Raw genomic sequence first — 21,215 nt, 5'->3', positions numbered from 1 at the left:
TAAGCCTAGAAACCACAGTTGAAAAGACTTGGCCTTTGAGCCCTTCAACTACATTGCATTAGAAATTATCATGCTACTTGGATAAAAATAGCTACACAGGCTTCAGAAAACTGTTGTCACCTAACACGGTTTGTCACTGCATCACGAAATCCAATTTAGATCTCTGTTGCACTAAGCCAGTTATTTAAAAAACACCAAAAACTTTCAATCTCACCATGGGCTTAAATGCTGTTGTGTGATAAACAAAGCCCTTTATTTAAATCTGCACTTATTGGCATTTTTTTGTTGATCACGTTGAAAAAGATTCTCTGGAGGAAAGTTTTGTGGTTAGATAAACCAAAGAGTGAATTTTTTGGCCACTGTGTTGAAAGAATTCAGGCATGGTGGTAGTAGCATTATACTTTAAGGATAATAGGGCAGATGGACACCTTTATTTTTCATATATACATTACACTAAGCCATTAATTTAATTCGATGTGGAAACTTATTCTTTGTGCCGGATCTCAGCTCAAATGGTCTAAAAAACAATGGATACATATGTTGAGGCTAATTAAGTTAATGCTTTGGCTTGTATTATCAGCTTATATTATTAGCTTGTATAAAAAACACCAAGACATCCAGATTGTTATCAGCAGAAGGTGTAAAAAAACAGCATCTGTCATGGTATCAGTACCCATGGAGTGGGTAACCAGCATATGTGTGAAAGTACTATTGACAAGGAGGCTTATATTAGGATTTTAGAGAGACACATGCTGCCATTAAGGTGACGTCTTTACACAGAAAGTCCATGATTATCTTAGCAATACGATGCCAGGCCTTATTCTTCACAGTATGGTATCATAGACACAGAGTCTGCCTGCAGTCCAGATCTGTCTCCTATTGAAAATGTTTTGTGCATTATGAGGAGAATCAGATAACAGTGATCAAGCAAGAATAGAGAAAAATTCTACTTGCAGAACTGAAACAATTAGTGACATCAGTTTCCAAATGATAAACAGTGAAGTTAATAGAGAATGTTATGTAACACTGTCATACACATGCCTCTGTTCCAATTTTTGGAGTATACTGGCACCAATTTCCTATATTGTTTATATTTACAATACAATAAAGTTGGTTGCCATATTGCTATAACATTGGAAATCCTTTCTTTTGTCAGTTAATTAAAGGTTGAAGAAAAATAACATGACAGATTCTTGTTTTCATTGCGTTTTACCAAATGTCCCAACTTGTCCAGAAAAGGGTTTGTCATTCGAATGTATTTTATTAGTTGTATTAAAATACATAAACACATAAACACAGCAGTATTTTTGATCAGATTTTGTTTGTTTACATTTGTAGTGTGTAATAAGACAATTGTTGGGTTTCTTTAGGACTTTAAGTGTTTTAAATATGTACAGTTCAGACTGCGTGCCTATGTTCCTTTCAAAGCATGCCTTTATGGACCTTGCATTGTGCAGAGGAGAGTAGTCATGCTGAACAGGAAGATGATTCAACCACAACGTTGGACGCATATAGTTTTCTTTACATTTCTATACACCTGTTAGCAGTGGGTGTGGCTATAACACCTGAGCTCAATAATTTGGAGTAGTGCCCACAAACTTTTGGCCATACAGTGTATGTCAACAATTTTATTAATTTATCGGTAGTCATTTTTTGATAGCAAGAATTCAAGTAAAGTCAAATTTATTTGTATAGTGCTTTTTACAATAGACGTTGTCTCAAAGCAAATGTACAGAATTCAGGACCAACAGATCAAAAACCCCTGTTGAGCAAGCCGAGGGCGACAGTGGCGAGGAAAAACTCCTTTAAAATTACAGGAAGAAACCTTAACAGGAACCAGACTCAGCAGGGACCCATCCTCCTTGGGTGTTTTCTGTAGCTGCTGATTAGACCTGGTTGTGATCATTTTCCCCTGGGGTTTCTTGCATAAAACACATTTTTTAGGTCATGCCATAAAATATCAAATTTACTTCAGTTGGTCATTCTAAAACACTTCAGAATGAACTTGCACAATGCACAATAAGCAAAACAAGTCAGTTAAAATACATTTGTGGTCTTTTACACCTTTCTGAATCTTTATAATCTTACCATGGGTTTAAATGCTGTTGTGTGATAAACAAAGCCCTTTATTTAAATCTGCACTATTTCGCAGACGTTTTGTGTTAATCACATTGAAAAAGATTCTCTGGAGGAAAGTTTGTGGTTAGATAAACCAAAGAGTGGGTTTTTGACCACGGTGTTGAAATCCAAGCATTCAGACATGGTGGTAGTAGCATTATACTTTAAGGATAATAGGACAGCTGGAAAGTCATATATACATGTACAGTACAACGAAGCTCTTTATTTGTCATAGAGCGCAGGGGCAGCCATTGTATGGCGCCTCTGTAGCTGAGAGGGTCAGGGCCAGACAAGGGCCTGACAGTGGCTATATGGCTTAGCTGGGATTCAAGCCTACAACCTTCTAGTTTGTAACCCGCAGCTCTATCCACTATGCTACCACAGTCTAAGGCTGTTTAAGGCTGCTTTGCTGACAGTGGAAATCAAAAAAGCATAATTTTTAGTAATATACAAAAAATAACAGTTGTCATGTATTTGCCTTTGCAACTGCTCTCATTAACATTTAAAATTAAGTGCAGGCATAAATTATAATTCTTTTTTTGTCTTTGCTCTCATCTGTGTATTTTTTTCTCCCCACCCCCTTTTTTTTGTCTCTCTCTCTCTCTCTCTTCTCTGACTCCCACTCTCTGTCCTCCTACTCACTTTCTTATTCCTCTGCAGAATGATACTTGGGGTCAGCAGTACTCCTATGCCCTGTTTAAGGCGATGAGCCACATGCTGTGCATTGGGTATGGCATGTACCCACCAGTGGGCATGACAGACGTTTGGCTGACCATTCTCAGCATGATTGTGGGTGCCACCTGCTATGCCATGTTTGTGGGTCATGCCACTGCCCTTATTCAATCACTGGATTCATCTCGAAGGCAGTATCAGGAGAAGGTTGGTAAAAGTCAAGAAATTAAGAACTGCAATACATATTACTTGGAATATAAATCTCTGGTTTTATAATTGTTATAAATGGAGCACTCATGCCAGGACCAAATGTTAAAAATAATACATGTGTTAGTTTAATAAATAGGATTAGATTAATATGATCCCAGTTATATTCTACTGGATCCTGGCCTCCATGGTGATCAAAGCACACTATTGTTGTTCTTACATGCCAAGTAGCTTTGGAGTGTTAATTGAACTGTTGCCATTTTTAATAAGAAAGAAACACAAGAGCTTTGACCTCTGCTATGTTAAAAGACTCGAGTCAATTCAGCCCCCCTGCAGTTGCTATGGCAATGTGTCTTGTTTATACAGGATGGTGTTACTGACAGTTGCAGCTTCCTTGTGCATTTTTCCCCTAACCTGTGCTGTCCTTTCAAAGGTATGGGATGACCATGGCATATTAGTATGCTTCTAAACAGAGATTTTTTACATGTAGAAATACAGTGTAGTGTTTGAAATATTAAGTACATTTATATGTATAAAATGACATAAAATGCAATATATTTGACATTACTCCCATCACTGGTATTACATTCACATTACATAAGTTATTTTAATTTGTCAAAAACTTTGGATCTAAATGATTAATTGGATATTTTTCCATAAACATCTGTACAGGTAGAAAAGCAGTATGCTTAATCTTTAAAGGCCAACCAGCAAAATCTACACTTATTTAAATGCATTTTCAGTATTATAACTCAATAGCAAAATACATTTAGTTTACAACATAGTTACATGTTGGAGTTGTCCAACATTGGAAAGAACTGATGCATTTTTACCCCAAATAACTAGTATAAATGTAATATTTTTTTCACTTAAATTCTATAAATTTCCTGATCACCAGCAAATAATGGAAACAGATCAGAAAGCTGCTTAGATCTGCCACAAGAAATTTGCACTATTTATTTTTGCTAAAAATCTTTAGCTAAAATAAAACTTTCTAATAGCTCGATCTGTGCAGGCAATGATGGGTTATGGCTCTCAACTGTGTTCCAAACTTCATGAGAGAATTGTCAATCAGTTCAGAAATAATCATGCTACTGTGATAAATATAGCCAGATAGGCTCATGAGTACTTCATAATACTGTTGTCCCTCTACACACTCTACCACTGCATCAGCTGATCAGAGAATCCCTGTGTTACCAAAGTTCTTGAAATGCCGTCTAGCAAACTCCAATTAGGCTGTCATATGCTTTTTGCTTAACATAGGAGTTCTGCAGAGATGGTTGTCCATCCAACAGGTTTTGTGATCCTGCAAAGGCTTATATATTGTACAGTATAATATCATTGCCACAATTTAATTTAAGTCTTTATAGACTTTATGTTGACTTCAATTAATGATAATTAAAGCAAACAGGATGCAACAGCAAAGGGTCTGGATTTGGGTCCAATTTCAGTTTATGATTTTTAATCTTTCTCAACTCAAATTTTTCACTTCGTCGTCATGGGTCACACAGTGTAGACTGAGGGGTAAAAATGGCAATGATATCCATTAAAAATAGAAAATATAAGTATGCAAGAAGTATTGTATATAAACATTATTGAATGCTTGAGGAAAAGTAAATGAGAAAGTGCTAGGAGGACAAGTGCTTTATTTAGCAAAGTTATCCATTTATTATTTTTTGTATTTAGACTGTTGACCCGTTGATTGGATAAGCTTTCCTTATGACAATGAGATTGCCTTTAACCTGCTGACAGCAGCATTATTCCTCTTCTGAAAAGGACAAAGTCCAATGACACTTGTTTTTTCTGATCCATGACTCATACTTAGCCTACTTTATCCCGACAGTTTTGTATGTGTCTTTTATTCCTCTCTGCTCTTAGGAGCTTTGCTCAACAGCGCTGTTTGACATGTCCTGTTGTCTTATGTTGTTCCTGCTGGCTTTGTGGAGTGTCCTTGAATATGATAATAGCAAATCCGCTTGAAAAATCAGCAGCAACACACGAGGAGGCAGCAGGGCTGCATACGGCTCTACTGAAAGCAGGCACAGCAGACATGGCAGCATGATTGTTAGCACGTAGTGAAGGACACAATGAGACCATGCTGCAGTCAGGAAAGAAGCTAAAAAAAGGACTGGTGGAGGATGGTGGCACCTTAAATATAAAACTTATGAAAGAGAAGTGATATAGGAAAACAAAAGGAAAAAGTATTTGTTCTGTGGATGTTGTCAGGAAGAAATATAAAAATGCCTAGGACAAAAGAGCATGTGTGGAGAAGGATGATGTACACAGAGAGACAGAACAATAACAAATGGCCAACAAAACAATGGGCAAAACAATACATGTACACACCAGGAGAGTTTGCCCATTCCAGTGTACCAGGCTAGCCCTTGTAGTGAAGCAATGTGAAATATGTAAACCCCATGTCCTATAAAAGGAAGAATCTGAGATTTCTTAATTTATGTTAATCAAATTTTATTAAACTGACAAAAGTACAAAAAAAGATTTCTAATGTTTTAGTGACCACTGTGTTTTGTAAATACATGCCTGTAGCATGTTAAAAAATTGAGACAGAGGCATGTTTACAACAGTGTGACAGCAGTAATTGTTCCAGTTTTGCAAGTGGAATTCCCATTCCTGCTTAATAGGAGACTTCAGATGTGCCATACATTTTCAATAGGTGACAGATCTGTACTGCAGGCAGGCCAGTCAAGCACACACTTTGTGTCTACAAAGCCTTGTTGTTTGAGTGCTTAAAGAATAAGCCTGGTGTTGTCTTGGTGAAATAACTATGGACTTTCCTGAAAAAGACGACACAGCAAACATGTTTCTAAAATCTCAATGTCAGCTCCATGTCAATGGTTCATTTAGATATATGCAAGTCACCCATGTGGCTGTTTCTAACGCACCACATACAATGACAGCTTAGATTTCTTTTTTTCCAGAAAACAAGCTAAAACCTGGACTCATCTGACCACAGCACATGTATACACTGTATTTCAGTCTATCTGAGATTAATTTGGACCCAGATAACTTACATTTCTGCATAAAGTTGATGTATGGTTTTCTCTTTGTGTGAGTTTCAGGTTGTATTTCTTGATTCAGTGGTAGGTTGGGTTATGTAACAATGTTTTTCTGAAGTACAACTGAGCCCACATGGCTATATTTATCACAGTAGCATGTGACAGTTATGCAGTGCTATTGAAAGGCTCAAAAATCATGCACATTCAACAGGGGCTGATTACAAAAACTGAGCTTTTGGTGGCTCCTCAATATGTATGTAATATTAAACATTGTAGCTTGTAGAACTCACACGTTCTGACTTTATTATTTCTAATAAGTTTTTTTAAATAAGTTTTTTTATTCACTGTTTTTTTCTTTGGCTTGCAACCCTTACAGTACAAACAGGTGGAGCAGTACATGTCCTTTCACAAGCTACCTGCTGACATGCGCCAAAAGATCCATGACTACTATGAGCACCGTTACCAGGGCAAGATGTTTGATGAGGAGAGCATTCTTGGAGAACTAAATGAGCCATTGCGAGAGGTTAGGATTACCATTCACTCTCTTTCCCATTATGTATTTTACAAAGACAAACCAAAATGATGGATGACAAAATGTTTTGTTCTTCTGTCTTTATGTTTTTGCTACATAAAGGAGATCATCAGCTTCAACTGTCGAAAACTGGTGGCCACTATGCCCCTGTTTGCCAATGCAGATCCCAACTTTGTGACCTCCATGCTAACCAAGTTGCGCTTTGAAGTCTTCCAGCCAGGAGACTATATAATTCGAGAAGGCACCATCGGCAAGAAGATGTATTTCATCCAGCATGGGGTGCTAACAGTTCTGACCAAAGGCAGCAAAGAGACAAAGATTTCAGATGGATCTTACTTTGGAGGTAAGATAATGGACATATGCCAATGTTGTCACTTGTTAAGTGTTTGAGATATTCATTTCTCAGCATAAGACCACAGCAAAGGTTAGACCTAATGATATACACTCTATGACCAAAAGTATTTGGACACCTGAGTTTGTTGGACATTCCAAAGCAAATTGTATTAAAATTGAGTTATTGTCTCTGGGGCAGCATCACAGTTTCACAGAAAAGCAGGTTTGCCAAACAAGAGCTGGCAAGTGTCAGAGGGAGAAACTGTGATATGTATGTATATATAAAACTTCCACATGAATGCTTACAAGCCACAGGTGATTGTCAATCACAAAAACATCATCTGCTGAATGATTTTGGCAGTGAAAGCGTTGGCAATTTGGCGTTAGGAGTCATGTTCTTCTGCATTGCCCTTTTGGCTGGCTCCCTCTGTAATGTGGCGGGTAATGCCCTGCTATTGAATCGCAAGTCAAAACCCTGCACCTACAGAAATGGAAAAGAGCCCAGGTAAAAGATGTTTTCACCAAGATAAAACAACAGTGTGGCTCAAAAGCCACCAACAAAAATGGAATATCTGCAAATAAATAGGAAGGATCTTCAAAAAGTTTCGACATTTTATATATTTTGGTTGGAAACAGTGAGGGTGGGAGGAGTAGTAATTGGTCATGACTGAGAGAGAACTTATAGCCTGGGTTTGGTACAATCTGATTTCCAATTTTTTGGACGCTCAAAGAAGCTTTAGGGGAAAGAAAATTTTCATGTGATGATGATGTGAAAGCAGCGGTTCATCAGTGGCTACACGGTTAACCAACAACTCTGGGAAAAATGCATTGGACGGTGATGTAATTTGCTTTTGAAAGACTTTATAAATAGAATTTTAAAAAAGTGCCAAAACTTTTTGAAGAACCCTCATAGATAAAGTGGTCAAAATAACAGAAACAAAGTTAAAAATTAAACACATAAAACATTCGCAGCCCACAATGGAGAAAGTGGATAAAAGATTGATAGTGTAGAACTGAGAACTGGGTATCACAATATCACAGGCTGCTCCGACAGTCTGAAAAAAAGCAAAGATAGGGAACTTTCAGAACCAGCTGGAACTGGCAATGGAATTTTGAGTGCAGATAGCATGGACATGAAGATGCATTGTGCATTTTTCATTTTTATCTTTTTTATTAAGCCCACCCTTACACCCTATACTATACCTAACCTCTCCTATACTGAGCAGCATCCAAAATAACCAGGACAAAATTCAAGCTGAGATTTGAAGAACATTCTAGACTCCCCACAGACAGTGAGTGTAACTGAATCCAGGTCCCCAGAACCTAACTGCTATGTGCTCTTATTACTGGCTGCACGATCATGCTTCTTACATCATATTAGAATTGTTTATGTGCATGTCTAAATGTATTTATTTTTCATTTATGTTCAGTAACACTGTATTATTATAAGTAATAGTGGGTCCAGAGCCTACACAGAAACACTACCTAGTGCGCCAATTTATTACAGGTCGCTCTTTCACATATAGAGGTAACCAAGACTAGACAATCTACTTACTGTCATGTGATTGTGAGGTGAAAGTAAACCAGTACCTATAGGAAATCTACACAGACATGGGGAAAACATACAAAAGACTGTCTCACAGATAGCAGTTCTCACATTTATAAAATAAAAGGTTTAACAATTTGAATTATAAAACAGTTACTGTGGCCTGAAAAACATGGCAATATGAAAATTACAGAAATACACAGCAAATACACTGTGCAAACACTATGCTGATTAGGAGCACGAATAAATGATGACGTTTTTGGCCGTTCACATTGTTGACCCACTTTACAGTTAATATGTGTATGTGTTGTGTGCTGCGTTAACAACATACACATCAGTTTTGTGACTAAAGAGCGTTCCTTTTGTTAGCTGAACTGGTTTTGGGTGCAGTATTTGTATTAAGCTTAGCTGTGCAGGCTAGAGCTGTGCCGTTATCTGATGATTCTCCAGGGAATCCAGGCAGTGAATGGGCACATTTGAGAAGCCATGGGAAATACCTCACTCAACATCAGTTAGCCATTCATGAAATTAATTTTCCTCAGTTCTTGCTCACTGGGACTTTGCAGTGCTATTCAAATAATAGGTGAATAGAGGAGTGAAAAGAAAACAATAAAGGACTGATAATAAAAGAATGCTGTGGAGGCTTATCACTGCAGCTTTTCATAGTATGTTTTAATTGTTTTAAATTGCAATTCATGGATTGTTTTAGTGCTGATTTTTAAAAAAAGCATTGGTTATGTTGATTATCAGCTGTGGAAAGGATTTTAAATGAGCATTGCTTGGCAGCAAAAATGAAAATATTGAGGCTTCACAGATGGTAATGTTCACACAAACAGTTTCTGGCAAATTCCGGCCCACCAGTTCTGAAAATATAATAGAGCCTCATTTTTACCATTCCGTGCCATGAGGATCTTCTGTGGGTTCAGGATTACTGTTATGTAGATCCCACTATCAGCGAGCTGCAGATTTAGATGCATAAAAAAGACCTATTCCTTCTGCCCAAAACTCATTTGGAGTCATTACATGTCCAACAAGCTGCTCATAATCTTTCTGCCCATAAATGCTGTGTGTAAAAGAAAGAGAGGAAATGCAGCCTGGATTTTAGTCTGGATGAGGGCTTAAGGCTGTGATATAATTCATCAGAAATATTTTGGATAGCAGCCTGATACAAACTACACTGATCAGCCATAATATTAAAACCACCTCCTTGTTTCTACACACACTGTCCATTTTATCAGCTCCACTTACCATATAGAAGCACGTTGTAGTTTTACAATCATTCACTGTAGTCTATCTGTTTTTATACATGCTTTGTTAGCCCCTTTCATGCTGTTCTTCAATGGTCAGGACTCCCACAGAACCACTACAGAGTAGGTATAATTTGGGTGGTGGATCATTCTCAGCACTGCAGTGACAATGGCATGGTGGTGGTGTGTTAGTGTGTGTTGTGCTGGTATGAGTGAATCAGACACAACAATGCTGATGGAGTTTTAAAACACCTCACTGTCATTGCTGGACTGAGAATAGTCCACCAACCAAAAATATCCAGCCAACAGCGTCCCTGTGGGCAGCGCCCTGTAAGCACTGATGAAGGTCTAGAAGATGACCAACTCAAACAGCAGCAATAGATGAGCGATCGTCTCTGACTTTACATCTACAAGGTGGACCAACTAGGTAGGAGTGTCTAACAGAGTGGACAGTGAGTGGACACGGTATGCTGCTGTGTCTGATCTACTCATACCAGCACAACACACACTAACACACCACCACCATGTCAGTGTCACTACAGTGCTGAGATCATCCACCACCTAAATAATACCTGCTCTGTAGTGGTCCTGTGAGGGTACTGACCATTTAAGAACAGGGGGAAAGCCGGCTAAAAAGGTATGTAGAGAAATAGATGGACTACAGTCAGTAATTGTAGAACTACAAAGTGCTTCTATATGGTAAGTGGAGCTGATAAAATAGACAGTGAGTGTAGAAACCAGAAGGTGGTTTTAATGTTATGGCTGATCGGTGTATATGAAGCGTTGAGCTTTGTTTTGTTGATCAGAACAATAGGAGATCTTGTTAGATCTGGTTAAACAAAAGGTCATGTAGTAAACAGAAGTAAGTGTTCTTCTTGTAAACTATTCTAAACATGTAACGTAATATGTTTAACATAACATAATGGACAAAAAACAAAAGTAAGAACAGCACACTTCATAGCACACAACATGAATGGTTTATTTACGAGATTTCATGGTTTATTTACAATAACTATACTGTTTTTATACATTCATCTATGTTAAACTATTTCTATATATTCTAAACAATCAGTTTTAAACAATTTAAATAAATTAAACAATCACTTAATCCTGGTCACTTTTCAAATGAGTTTGATAGCAGGCAGTAACAATAAACTAAGTGTGATAGTATGAAAATTTGGGTGTAGAAAATTAAACCATGTGAACTGCAATACCATACCCTGGTTTTGTTCTATTTGAACAGACAAGACAGCTGAAAGGTTTTGTTGTGTAAAGGAGCAAAATGTAGTAATCTCTAAAGACAGACTTAAGTAGAGAAATCCAATTTGTTAATGATGCAACAACTCCACAAGCCAGAAAGATATTGCTTTGCTTTATTACTGTTTAAGATTGAATAACAAATCAAAAATTACATAAATAGTGTAACAGGTCTACAGATTAAAATATAATGCCCACCTGCCATGCTACTAATGGCTGAGAGAGAGTCACAGATGTTTGACTGGACGTCATTAAGCGTTCATTAGCTTCAAATGGAGGACTCCCTTTAAATACAATGGCAGACATTTGCTAGCTTCTCGGTTGTTCCTGTGCTATCTCTTTCTGAGGCCGTGATGCCGGGCTCGGTCTAACCTGTTTTCTCGTTGGTATTCTTTATCTTATTTCTGGGGAACTCAACCAGTGTTGTTGCATTTTGTTGGCATTTTTGCCCTTTTTGCTGTCACTGTGAAACCATCCTGGAGGGATTAGCAATTAGCAAACCCCATATAGAAAACAACGTTTAAATCAAGAAGCATTAGTTGGTGGATTTCCTGTTCTGCCCTCTCTCTCTCCAACCTTTTTAGACACTGACCATTCTTACTGAGTCTCCTCTCTGTTTTTTTTTCTGAGTTACTTGGGATGTGACATGCTGGTGGATCAAGCAGCTGGCACATATATGACAACTGGTTCTCATTCTGTCTCCTTTGTTTTCCTGTCCTCTTTTTCTTTTGCTTCAGGCTGCACATTTCGATTTGATGTTCTTTTGGTTTATTGCTTTGCCCACATTTTTTGGCTTTTTAGACAGTATTTTTCTGCTCTGGTTAAGCATCCTGCAAATTGGGTTAATTTTCTAAATCTTACAGTTGAAGGGATCCATCTGGTGCCTCTGAAACAAGGCATGTTCCACCCTTCTACAAAATAGTATTTTTTTATTGTTCCAATACCATTAGCTGTGTACTACTTTGGCATGATATTTGGTATATGGCTTATATAGCAGTTTTTCTATGAATTACATTCAAAGTCAAATTATTTTTACAATGAGCACTGTCTTAAAGCAGCTTTACAAATATTCAGGTCCAAGACCCTTAATGTGCAAGTCTAATGTGACAGTGGCAAAAAAAATACTGCCTATATTTTATAACTACAAAACCATGGGAGGAACCAGACTTAAAAGTTCAATTGTTTTACATTGTGCACACACTTTGGGACAACCAATATTTAAAAAAACAATAGATTGAATGTAATGTAAAATACTTTACTTTATCATTTGTGTCCATTTGTATTTTTTCTCTATATGCAGACCAGTTATCCACATGAATCACTGTTAAATTTTCCTATAAAATATTACTTTTCAGGCATGTCACTGGACTTTAAATTGCAGACATTTTCCGTTTCACATGACATGAGAAGCTGAGTAATTAGTTATTATCCTGCTAAGGATTAAGTTTACAGTGTCTTTTTACCTTTAATAAAAAGAAGCTGTGGAAATAATTGCAGGTAATACATGGCCATGTGAATTGACATGGTAGGGCGGCACGAAGGAAGGAAGCAGGAAGGTCCTGGGTCCAGGTAGTCCAGGTCCTTTCTGTGTGGAGGTTGCATGTTCTTCCTGTGTCTGTGTGGGTTTTCTCTGTGAATTCTGCAAGGTTTACTTTGGGATGGGAGGAGTGCAATACAGACAGCGCTACTTGAAGTATCTGTATATTAAGTAACTCGGGGAGTTTCCTCCCACAGTTTCCTCTCAAAGCCATGCAATGTGAGGTAAATTGGAGAAACAAAATTGTCCATAACTAATCCATAGTGTAATGAGAAACTACAGTTTCTGTCATGAATGTAAACAAAGTGTAAAACATGACGTTAAAATCCTAATAAATAAATAAATTGACATGGTAAAGTTTTGCATGTTTTTTTCTTAATATACAGACACTTCAAGTAGCACTGTCTGTATTGTACTCCTCCCATCCCAATGTAAACCTTGCAGAATTCAAAACACATAGAAGTGGATACAGTGTTTCTTTACTATACTGAATAATGCAGCCTGTTTTATGTTGATGTGATTCTATATATAAAATATAAAATGCTATAAAATTACTTAGCTAATTTACATTTTAACACAACACTGCCACAGTAAGTTAAATACCCAGTATAAATCACATCCATTCAGCCATCCTAAATAACTAAGAACTGCAGAAGTGTGCAGAGAATTTGGGGAACTTTGGTTTGGAATGTTTCTTTGCAATGCTTTCTCTGCTCCACCTATAGGGCTACCTATCTGTCTACCTGGCAACAGAAAATTTTTTTAATTGTAGTATAATTTAAGCATGGTTTTAATCTAAATTTTTTGTGACTCACTTCTCCAGTTTTTCCTCCCAGTTTCTCCCCCGTCTCAGTTCTTTTTTCTTTTCTCGTAGTCCATCCATGTATAGAAGTGAGTTTGTTAGCTCTGATAGAGTGGCTCTTTGCTGCTGGTTGTTTATGACTCTGACCATGATGGATAGAAAGAGACCCTAATCCCTTAGGCCTTGTCTGCTGCTTTATCTTATCCAAACATCCCCTCTTCATATTGACTCCAGGTCTAGGAAGGACCACAAGTACTTCATTTATGGCTATTCTACTGTATTTTTCATTCATCCAAAAACTTTATCTTCAGACCTAACTATGTAATGTACCAGAGATAAGCTAAATAAAAGAAACCTTTAACACTTATTGCTTGAGCACCTTTGGGATGAATTGGAATGTTGATTCTGAGTGTGCCTGACCTCACAAATGTCTACTAAATGTGCACAAATTCCCCATAAACACAAAAGTAATTACCACAGAACTGGAAGCTGTTGTTGCTGTCAAGGTGATCACATACACTGATCAGCCATAACATTAAAACCACCTCCTTTTTTCTACACTCACTGTCCATTTTATCAGCTCCACTTACCATATAGAAGCACTTTGTAGTTCTACAATTATTGACTGTAGTCCATCTATTTCTCTACATACCTTTCTAGCCTGTTTTCACCTTGTTCTTCAATGGTCAGGACCCCCACAGGACCACCACAGAGTAGGGATTATTTGGGTGTTGGATCATTCTCAGCACTGCAGTGACAATGACATGGTGGTGGTGTGTTAGTGTGTGTTGTGCTGGTATGAGTGGATCAGACACAGCAGCGCTGCTGGAGTTTTTAAATACAGTGTTCACTTACTGTCCAAGTCAGAGACGGTCGCTCATCTATTGCTGCTGTTTGAGTTGGTCATCTTCTAGACCTTCATCAGTGGTAACAGGACGCTGCCCACGGGGCGCTGTTGGATGGATATTTATGGCTGGTGGACTATCCTTTGCTGTGTCTTATTCACTCGCATCAGCACGACACACACTAACACACCACCACCATATCAGTGTCACTGCAGTGCTGAGAATAATCCACCACCCAAATTATGCCTACTTTGTAGAGGTCCTGGGAGAGTCAAAGCATGCAGAGAAACAGATAGACTACAGTCAGTAATTGTAGAACTACAAAGTGCTTCTATATGGTAAGTGGAGCTGATAAAAAGGACAGTGAGTGTAGAAACAAGGAGGTGGTTTTAATGTTATGGCTGATCGGTGTATATTCACTTTACATGCTTTGAAGTAGCAAGCGAACTGCAATTTTTTTCATCCTTTTTTAGACAATGGTTACAAATAACAGTTAGTTAATAGTTGGAGATCTAATTACAGTGTTGATGCTGAAGGGTTTGTTTGCAGCCAAGGCTTTCTTTTTTCCCTCCCACGCCATTATTTAGAAATCCTCTCATCTGCTTAATACTTGATAAAACTGGTTTTGTTTATAACCTGCCTTATGCATACTGAAATAAAATAAGCTTTATTAATTTATATATTTTCTTTCTTTATTAAATCAAGTCATGCACTAATCCTGTACTGCAGAGGCTCCCAATTACTGAAACACAGAACAAATATTATACAAATAATATAATTATATGCTTACAAAAATCTTACTATCTTCTTCAGCACTCTCACTAAACTTTGATATTGGCCTTTATTGCTGGATTAGTACTGGATCAGATTTTATGCAACTTCCAACCCAATCTACTGATGTATTTTAAGCTTTAAATGCATGTGATGTTGCATAACACAAAACAGATCACCCACATAAACAAGAAGCAAACTATGTTATAGCAGATAACTATCACCTTAAGCATACATCAATATCACCTATATCAGTCATTTAAAAACTCTATTTTCTATTTTTAGTATTTTTCTTTTGGCATGAGATGAACCTACTGATGTAGATGTTTGATTTGTGCAGAGATCTGTTTGCTGACTCGAGGCAGAAGAACAGCTAGTGTGAGGGCAGAGACATACTGTCGTTTGTACTCACTGTCTGTGGACAACTTCAACGAAGTGCTGGAGGAGTATCCAATGATGCGGCGTGCCTTTGAGACCGTAGCCCTCGATCGTCTGGATCGCATTGGTGAGAGCTTTTAGTCACATATGGCTTAAGTTTTTTGCTGCTTTTTATGCCGAGTGATTTGCCATTTTCTGTTGTGATGGATCTTCAAAAATGTAATATTGCATGACAAGCAGTGAGCTTTTACCACATTTTATATTATTTTGTTTAAATGCTAAATGTTTTGATTCAGCATCAATTTGTAGAAAAAATTAACTCAGTTAGGTGGCTTGCTTTGCATACTGTGTTTGGCTTATAAGTGAATAACAGCTGAAAGAATGTCTGTATTTGATTTGTTCTGAGTGAGTTAAATTTTAAGGTTTTACCTGAATGAAGTTCTATTTTGGGGTGTGGGTTTTAAAATATATGAAATTACAGCAAGACAAATGGTAAGATTACAGAATCCACGTTTACATCACAGCTCAAGATTTCCATTATAAAGTTATGTTGAATTTATATTGTAATGTTGATAGATCAAAAAAAGATACAGCAAAACCTGCTCTTTACCTTTACTTCTTTATTGTTTCCTTGTGCTTCTCAATGGTGGAGATGTTTGATCTTGGAATACCGTATTCCATTCAGTAAAGGTGCATTCACATGAGAAGTGACAAAACCGCTTTTACACTTTGCGCTTTTTTCCATGTTAGGTTTTGTGCACCACTTCTCATGTAAATGTGCCCTTACTGAATGGAATACAGTATTCCAAGATCAAGCAAAATTAAGAAGCATAAGGAAACAATAAAGAAGTAAAGGTAAAGTGCAGGTTTTACTGTTTTTCTATATTGATTTTTAACTGTTTTTAACTGTTTTTTAATTGTATTTCAGTGTTTTTATATGGACTTATTGTACTAAAACAACGAGCAACAAGAATTTCATTACTGAAGAGAATTTATGAGCAGTAATAATTAAAAGAAGTTCAGTGTTCCTGTGTCATTCTTTTAGTACATTAATCCAGGTTAAATTTAATTTTTTTTTAACAATAAGCATTTTAGACTCGGAAAAACTGATTCTCATCATTTCTCAGCACCCCGAGCTCTAACACAAGTTTAAAAGTAAAACAGTGAAAAAAAATCCAGCTAAACACAGATACATGTGGAGCTTTCAAAGTGAATTAGACTGTTTGGCCTATTCGTCTCATACACGCACTTTGATAACGTATTACGGCAGTGCTCAAGTCGAGCACTGAACAAATCAGAATCAGCTGTTCATTGTTACTTGGAAATGAAATAAATAATATAAAAAAAAGGCTGAACATGTCAAATTTAAGGGAAACTGCGTCGAGTTTTAAACATTTCGAGTTTAGGGGATGTCGAGTTACAAGGTACCACTGTACTTTATTGATCCCGAAGAAAATTAAATTGGAATTACAATGTAAAATGTAATGTAAATTTGTACCTGCTTGGTTTTGTGTGGTTTTCTCATCCTTCTCTGTAAGAAATTACTAAATCTCAATAAATGTCTTATAAATGACATATTTTGATATGTCTAAAAGCATACCATACCAGTCACATGCTTTTTCTAGCCTCTCTCTTGACTATTTTTGGGGTAATTATAGAAGCAATTTCACTTGTTTATAGTCTGCTCTTTTCTTTCAGCACATAAACTGTAAATATTTGGACATTGCCATCTTTGTTGCATTGTCATCTTGAAGGATGATTTGCAGACAAATAAGATCTTATTATACTCATAGAGATTTTTTGAAAAGCAAAAAAGTAAAGCTATTTTGATCCAAATTGTAGGCTGAACCTTATAACACTGTGGATGTAAAAGAAAATACATTTGTTTTTAACAATGCTTACATTTCAGCAAATATCTGGATGCAGCAGTGGTATATAGTTTAATAATGCACTTTTTTTTATCATTGTAGGAAAGAAAAACTCTGTCCTCCAGCACAAAGTACAGAGGGATCTCAACTCAAGTGGACTGAATTACCAGGAGAACGAGATCATCCAGCAGATTGTGCAGCATGACAGGGATATGGCTCACTGTGCTCACCTAACACAAACCCCTGCACCAGGTCCTCATGTTTCCCAAACCCCCTCATCACACACTCCAGTCATCTGGGCTCCTCTGATTCAGGCCCCTCTCCAAGCTGCAGCAGCCACTACTTCAGTGGCGATTGCTCTTACTCGTCACCCACATCTGCCTCATGCACTCTTTCGGCCTCCAATGCCCTTGCTAAGTTCAAATAAAGATCCACCGGGCTATATGAAAAGGTTTCCTGTGATGTCTGGTGTTACTGGACTTGGTAGCTCATCTTCTGGAGCTACTTCACAGCTTGGTTCTGGAGTAGAAACCCCTATTCTGGATTCAATCAGAGCCAAGAGTTCTTCCTCTACTCTGCCTTCTGCCTCCAGCTCCTTGCCATCTTCCACAACAACCACTATCACAACCATTACATCTAGCATTACAAATGTATCAGCTTCTTTTCAAAGACCCATAAATACTGGTAGTTCTAGTGACTCCAGTGTAACTAAACTCCATTCCCAACCTCAGTTTCCACACTCTACCTCCAGCATCACAGGTCTACTGCCTGGTTTCTTCCAACAAGGGACAATGGGAGGAGGTTTGGCTCGGTTTGCCATCCCCTCACCCTCTACAATTACTCCATTAATAGCTCATTCTATCAGCCCAATACTTACCCAACTACAGTCTGCTCAGCCTCTTCAAGACAAGCGCAGTCAAGAGTTGAGCAAGCCAGTCAGGACAGCCACTCCGTCACCAGCTTCGGGATCCCCACTTGTCTCAGCTATTATTTCAGAGCCATGCGTCCCAAAACCCCAGAATCAGGATCCTCAGAATTCTGATAATCCCTTTCAGCTCTCTCATCACCCATCCGCTCTGGCTTCACTTTCTCAGTACGGCTCTAGAAATGTCTCCCCCTGTAGCACCCCACCAGCTTGGAGCCCTACATCCCAAAGTCCTGTGGTGCAAAGAAAAAGGACTTCGGTTCATAGTCGGCCCTCAAGCACCTCAGGATCCCAAAGCTCTCTGATGTCCCCTCAGAGCCTCTGTCCTCCACCTTCCCGGACAAAAGAAAGGGGAGGATCCCTGGTCGATCTCTCTTCGAGCACTATCTCCATATCGCTTCCTTCTCCAAGACATTTTGACAGATCCAAGCAAGTAAAACAAGGTTCACATTTCCCTGATGAGTCTCACCTGGTCTCAATGCCAGGGCCCAGTCACACTGTTTCCTCCACTCCTGTCATTAAACCGTATAGTTCAATACCTGGTCATGTGGCCCTATCAAGACAGACTTCTAAAGGCTCGTTAAGTGGCTCACCAGCTCTATTGCCTCAAGACAGAGCTTCTCCAGGGACACCCCGATTACACCCTAAACTTCCATCAAACTTGTAAAACTGGATTTTACCGCTGTATATTGTACAGACTATGTTTTTATCATGGTGTAATATTTATCAAAGTACATAACATTTATGGCTAATAAGGAGATGTTTGTCTACCTGTATTTATAACTGTGAAATAACAAATTTTCAACTCATAATGCCAAACTAAATTATAGATAGATAAACAATGATTGAATGGAAATGTATGTATGTGTGGCTGAATGGTATACAAGCATACTATGTAACTTTGTCTTCCAAGTTATTTTAGCCATTTTTGCAATACCAAAGCCACGGTCACATCAAGATTTTAATAGTAAATACACAGCACGCAAAATTACATTATAATGCGAATAAAATTCCCATGCAAAACTTAAAATTAGAATTTTGAAATTTGATCCATAACTTGGCCAAACAGCAGAAGGTTAACCTCCAAAGGAGTGGTTCTTTAGGTTTTAACCTAGTATATATAAATTAAAGAAATCACTTATAAAGCAGTGTATTAGCTGAGATTTTACACAATATTACCCAACCTAGCTGTAATTATTTATAACAATGCAGCCATATGGCTCGCAGTCTGAATGAGATGGCATAACATAGTTTTTGTTTTTGATTTTACTATTTATAGGTGCTGATTAGTTTAGCTTGCTCAGGCAGGTTGACAAGTGAGGCAGCTTTGTGTATTTGCAGGATTTTATTTGTTGTCCGGAAATATATTAGTAGAAAGGTAACATTTACAAAGCTGGCTAAACAAGATTTATTTCTTAATGTGAAAGTTAACCACAGCTAAAACTCCTTAAGTGAGTCCAGCTGTAAGCCTTGGTTTGCTTAGCTAGCTATCTCCTGGCTATACAAAGCTTCAGAATGTGTCTACTCTTTAAAAGTTAAAAAAAAAAAAAAACATATACTAAATGGACAAAAGAGTTGAAGTCAGTCACACCCATTGCTAACAGGTGTGTAAATCAATTATATAGAATAAATAAGATGCTTCCAACTTTGTGGCAACAGTTTTGGGAAAGGCTCAGTAGGTAGCACTGTCGACTCACAGCAACAAGGTCCTGGGTTCGATTCCCAGGTGGAGTGGTCTGGGTCCTATCTGTGTGGAGTTTGCATGTTTTACCCTTGTCTGTGTGGGTTTCCTCCAGGTGATCTGGTTTCCTCCCACATTCCAAAGATATGCAGTCAGGTTATCTTATAAGTACATATGAGTGTGTGTGTGTGAGTGTGTGTGTGTGTGTGTGTGTGTTTGAATTATTATTATTATTATTGTTATAATATAATTATTAGGTAACAACAAGGTATCTGAAATGTCATGCTATGCTAATAAACACATGTACTCTAACTTTTATTATGCTGTTAACCAACATCATCATTATGGAGTTTTCATTCATTCATTTATTTATTCATATTTATTCTATTTAGGGTCATGATGGGTCAGATTCACTGGACGAAAGGCAGGAAACACCCCGGGTGGGTTGAATGTGTGTATGTGTGTTTGCTCTGTGATGGAGTGGTAACCTGTACAGGGTGTTTTCTGCCTTTCCCCTAGTAAATCTGACCCACTGCTACCTGAATAGGATCAAGCAGTGGTACAACAGATAATAGCATATTAAAAGTTTGAGTACATGTGTTTATTAGCATAAATAGCATGACAATTAAGATACTTTGCTGTTACATAATAATTATGTTAGAATTATAATAATAATTTAAAATACATAAAGTGTGCTTTACATATGTGTAATATACCTAGCTAATGTTAGCATAGACATGCAGTTTATTACAAACTAAGCTGCCAATCGGACATGAGAAGTTTTGTTTAACCAATGGCAATTTAGCCACCAAGAGGCTACAGTTGGATACTACTGAAAATCTATCAGCCCTTTTGGTTGGCCAGTGTGAACAATGAGATTCTGATGTGACCATGGCTTAATGATGGTGGGAGTATGTAGGGATATGCAACAAAAAGCAGTTTCCAAAAATAATCAAAAACAATTGCAGTAATAAAAGGGTTAATGCTGATCCTGGAGGAAATTACAAATGTGTCATCCAGTAATTTATAGTAGTACAGATTTAATTCATCAACACACATACTCACAGAGGGTTGGGCAGTAAAGGTTTGTGCTTTATGCTACCATTTATACAATCATACAGTTAACCTGTAGGGTCGTCGCCTGTTCCACTGGAACTGTTCCCAGATTGTCAAAAAGGCACTCAGCGTAAGGGGTGTAAAGTGTGAGGCAGCTTGGTAAGGTCACTCTTCCACCAGAAATGAGAACTCGAGTACGTCTTCTGGTATTGGGGTGATCATGCTGTTTTTTAATGAGTTAACCCAAAAACATCTTCCAAGTAACAGTGAAGCTCTGATGTTTGCTACATAATTATGTTTCCTTTATGCACACATGGACTGTGTTTAATCAATCAATCATGGTGTGTATTTCTAATCATTTCATCTAAGTGCAGACTGCACTGAAACCTGCACTGTTTATTGTGTTTAAACTGTAGCTCACAA

General features: G+C 37.7%; 1 protein-coding gene across 1 annotated transcript in view; it reads left to right on the top strand.

Moving 5' to 3' along the window:
- hcn4l (hyperpolarization activated cyclic nucleotide-gated potassium channel 4l) overlaps positions 1–18,796 on the top strand; it is a 31,749-nt gene extending 12,953 nt beyond the window's left edge. The window contains exons 4-8 of the mRNA XM_063002584.1: positions 2,779–2,997; positions 6,391–6,537; positions 6,649–6,889; positions 15,225–15,389; positions 17,233–18,796. Coding sequence (XP_062858654.1) covers positions 2,779–2,997; positions 6,391–6,537; positions 6,649–6,889; positions 15,225–15,389; positions 17,233–18,722 — 2,262 coding nt within the window. The 3' untranslated portion in view covers positions 18,723–18,796. The remainder of the gene's footprint in view (positions 1–2,778; positions 2,998–6,390; positions 6,538–6,648; positions 6,890–15,224; positions 15,390–17,232) is intronic.
- The last annotated feature ends 2,419 nt before the right edge of the window (positions 18,797–21,215 follow it).

The sequence above is a fragment of the Trichomycterus rosablanca genome, chromosome 1 (genome assembly GCF_030014385.1).
Source record: "Trichomycterus rosablanca isolate fTriRos1 chromosome 1, fTriRos1.hap1, whole genome shotgun sequence".
NCBI lineage: Eukaryota > Metazoa > Chordata > Actinopteri > Siluriformes > Trichomycteridae > Trichomycterus > Trichomycterus rosablanca.
This window is presented reverse-complemented; position numbering and strand designations above follow the sequence as displayed.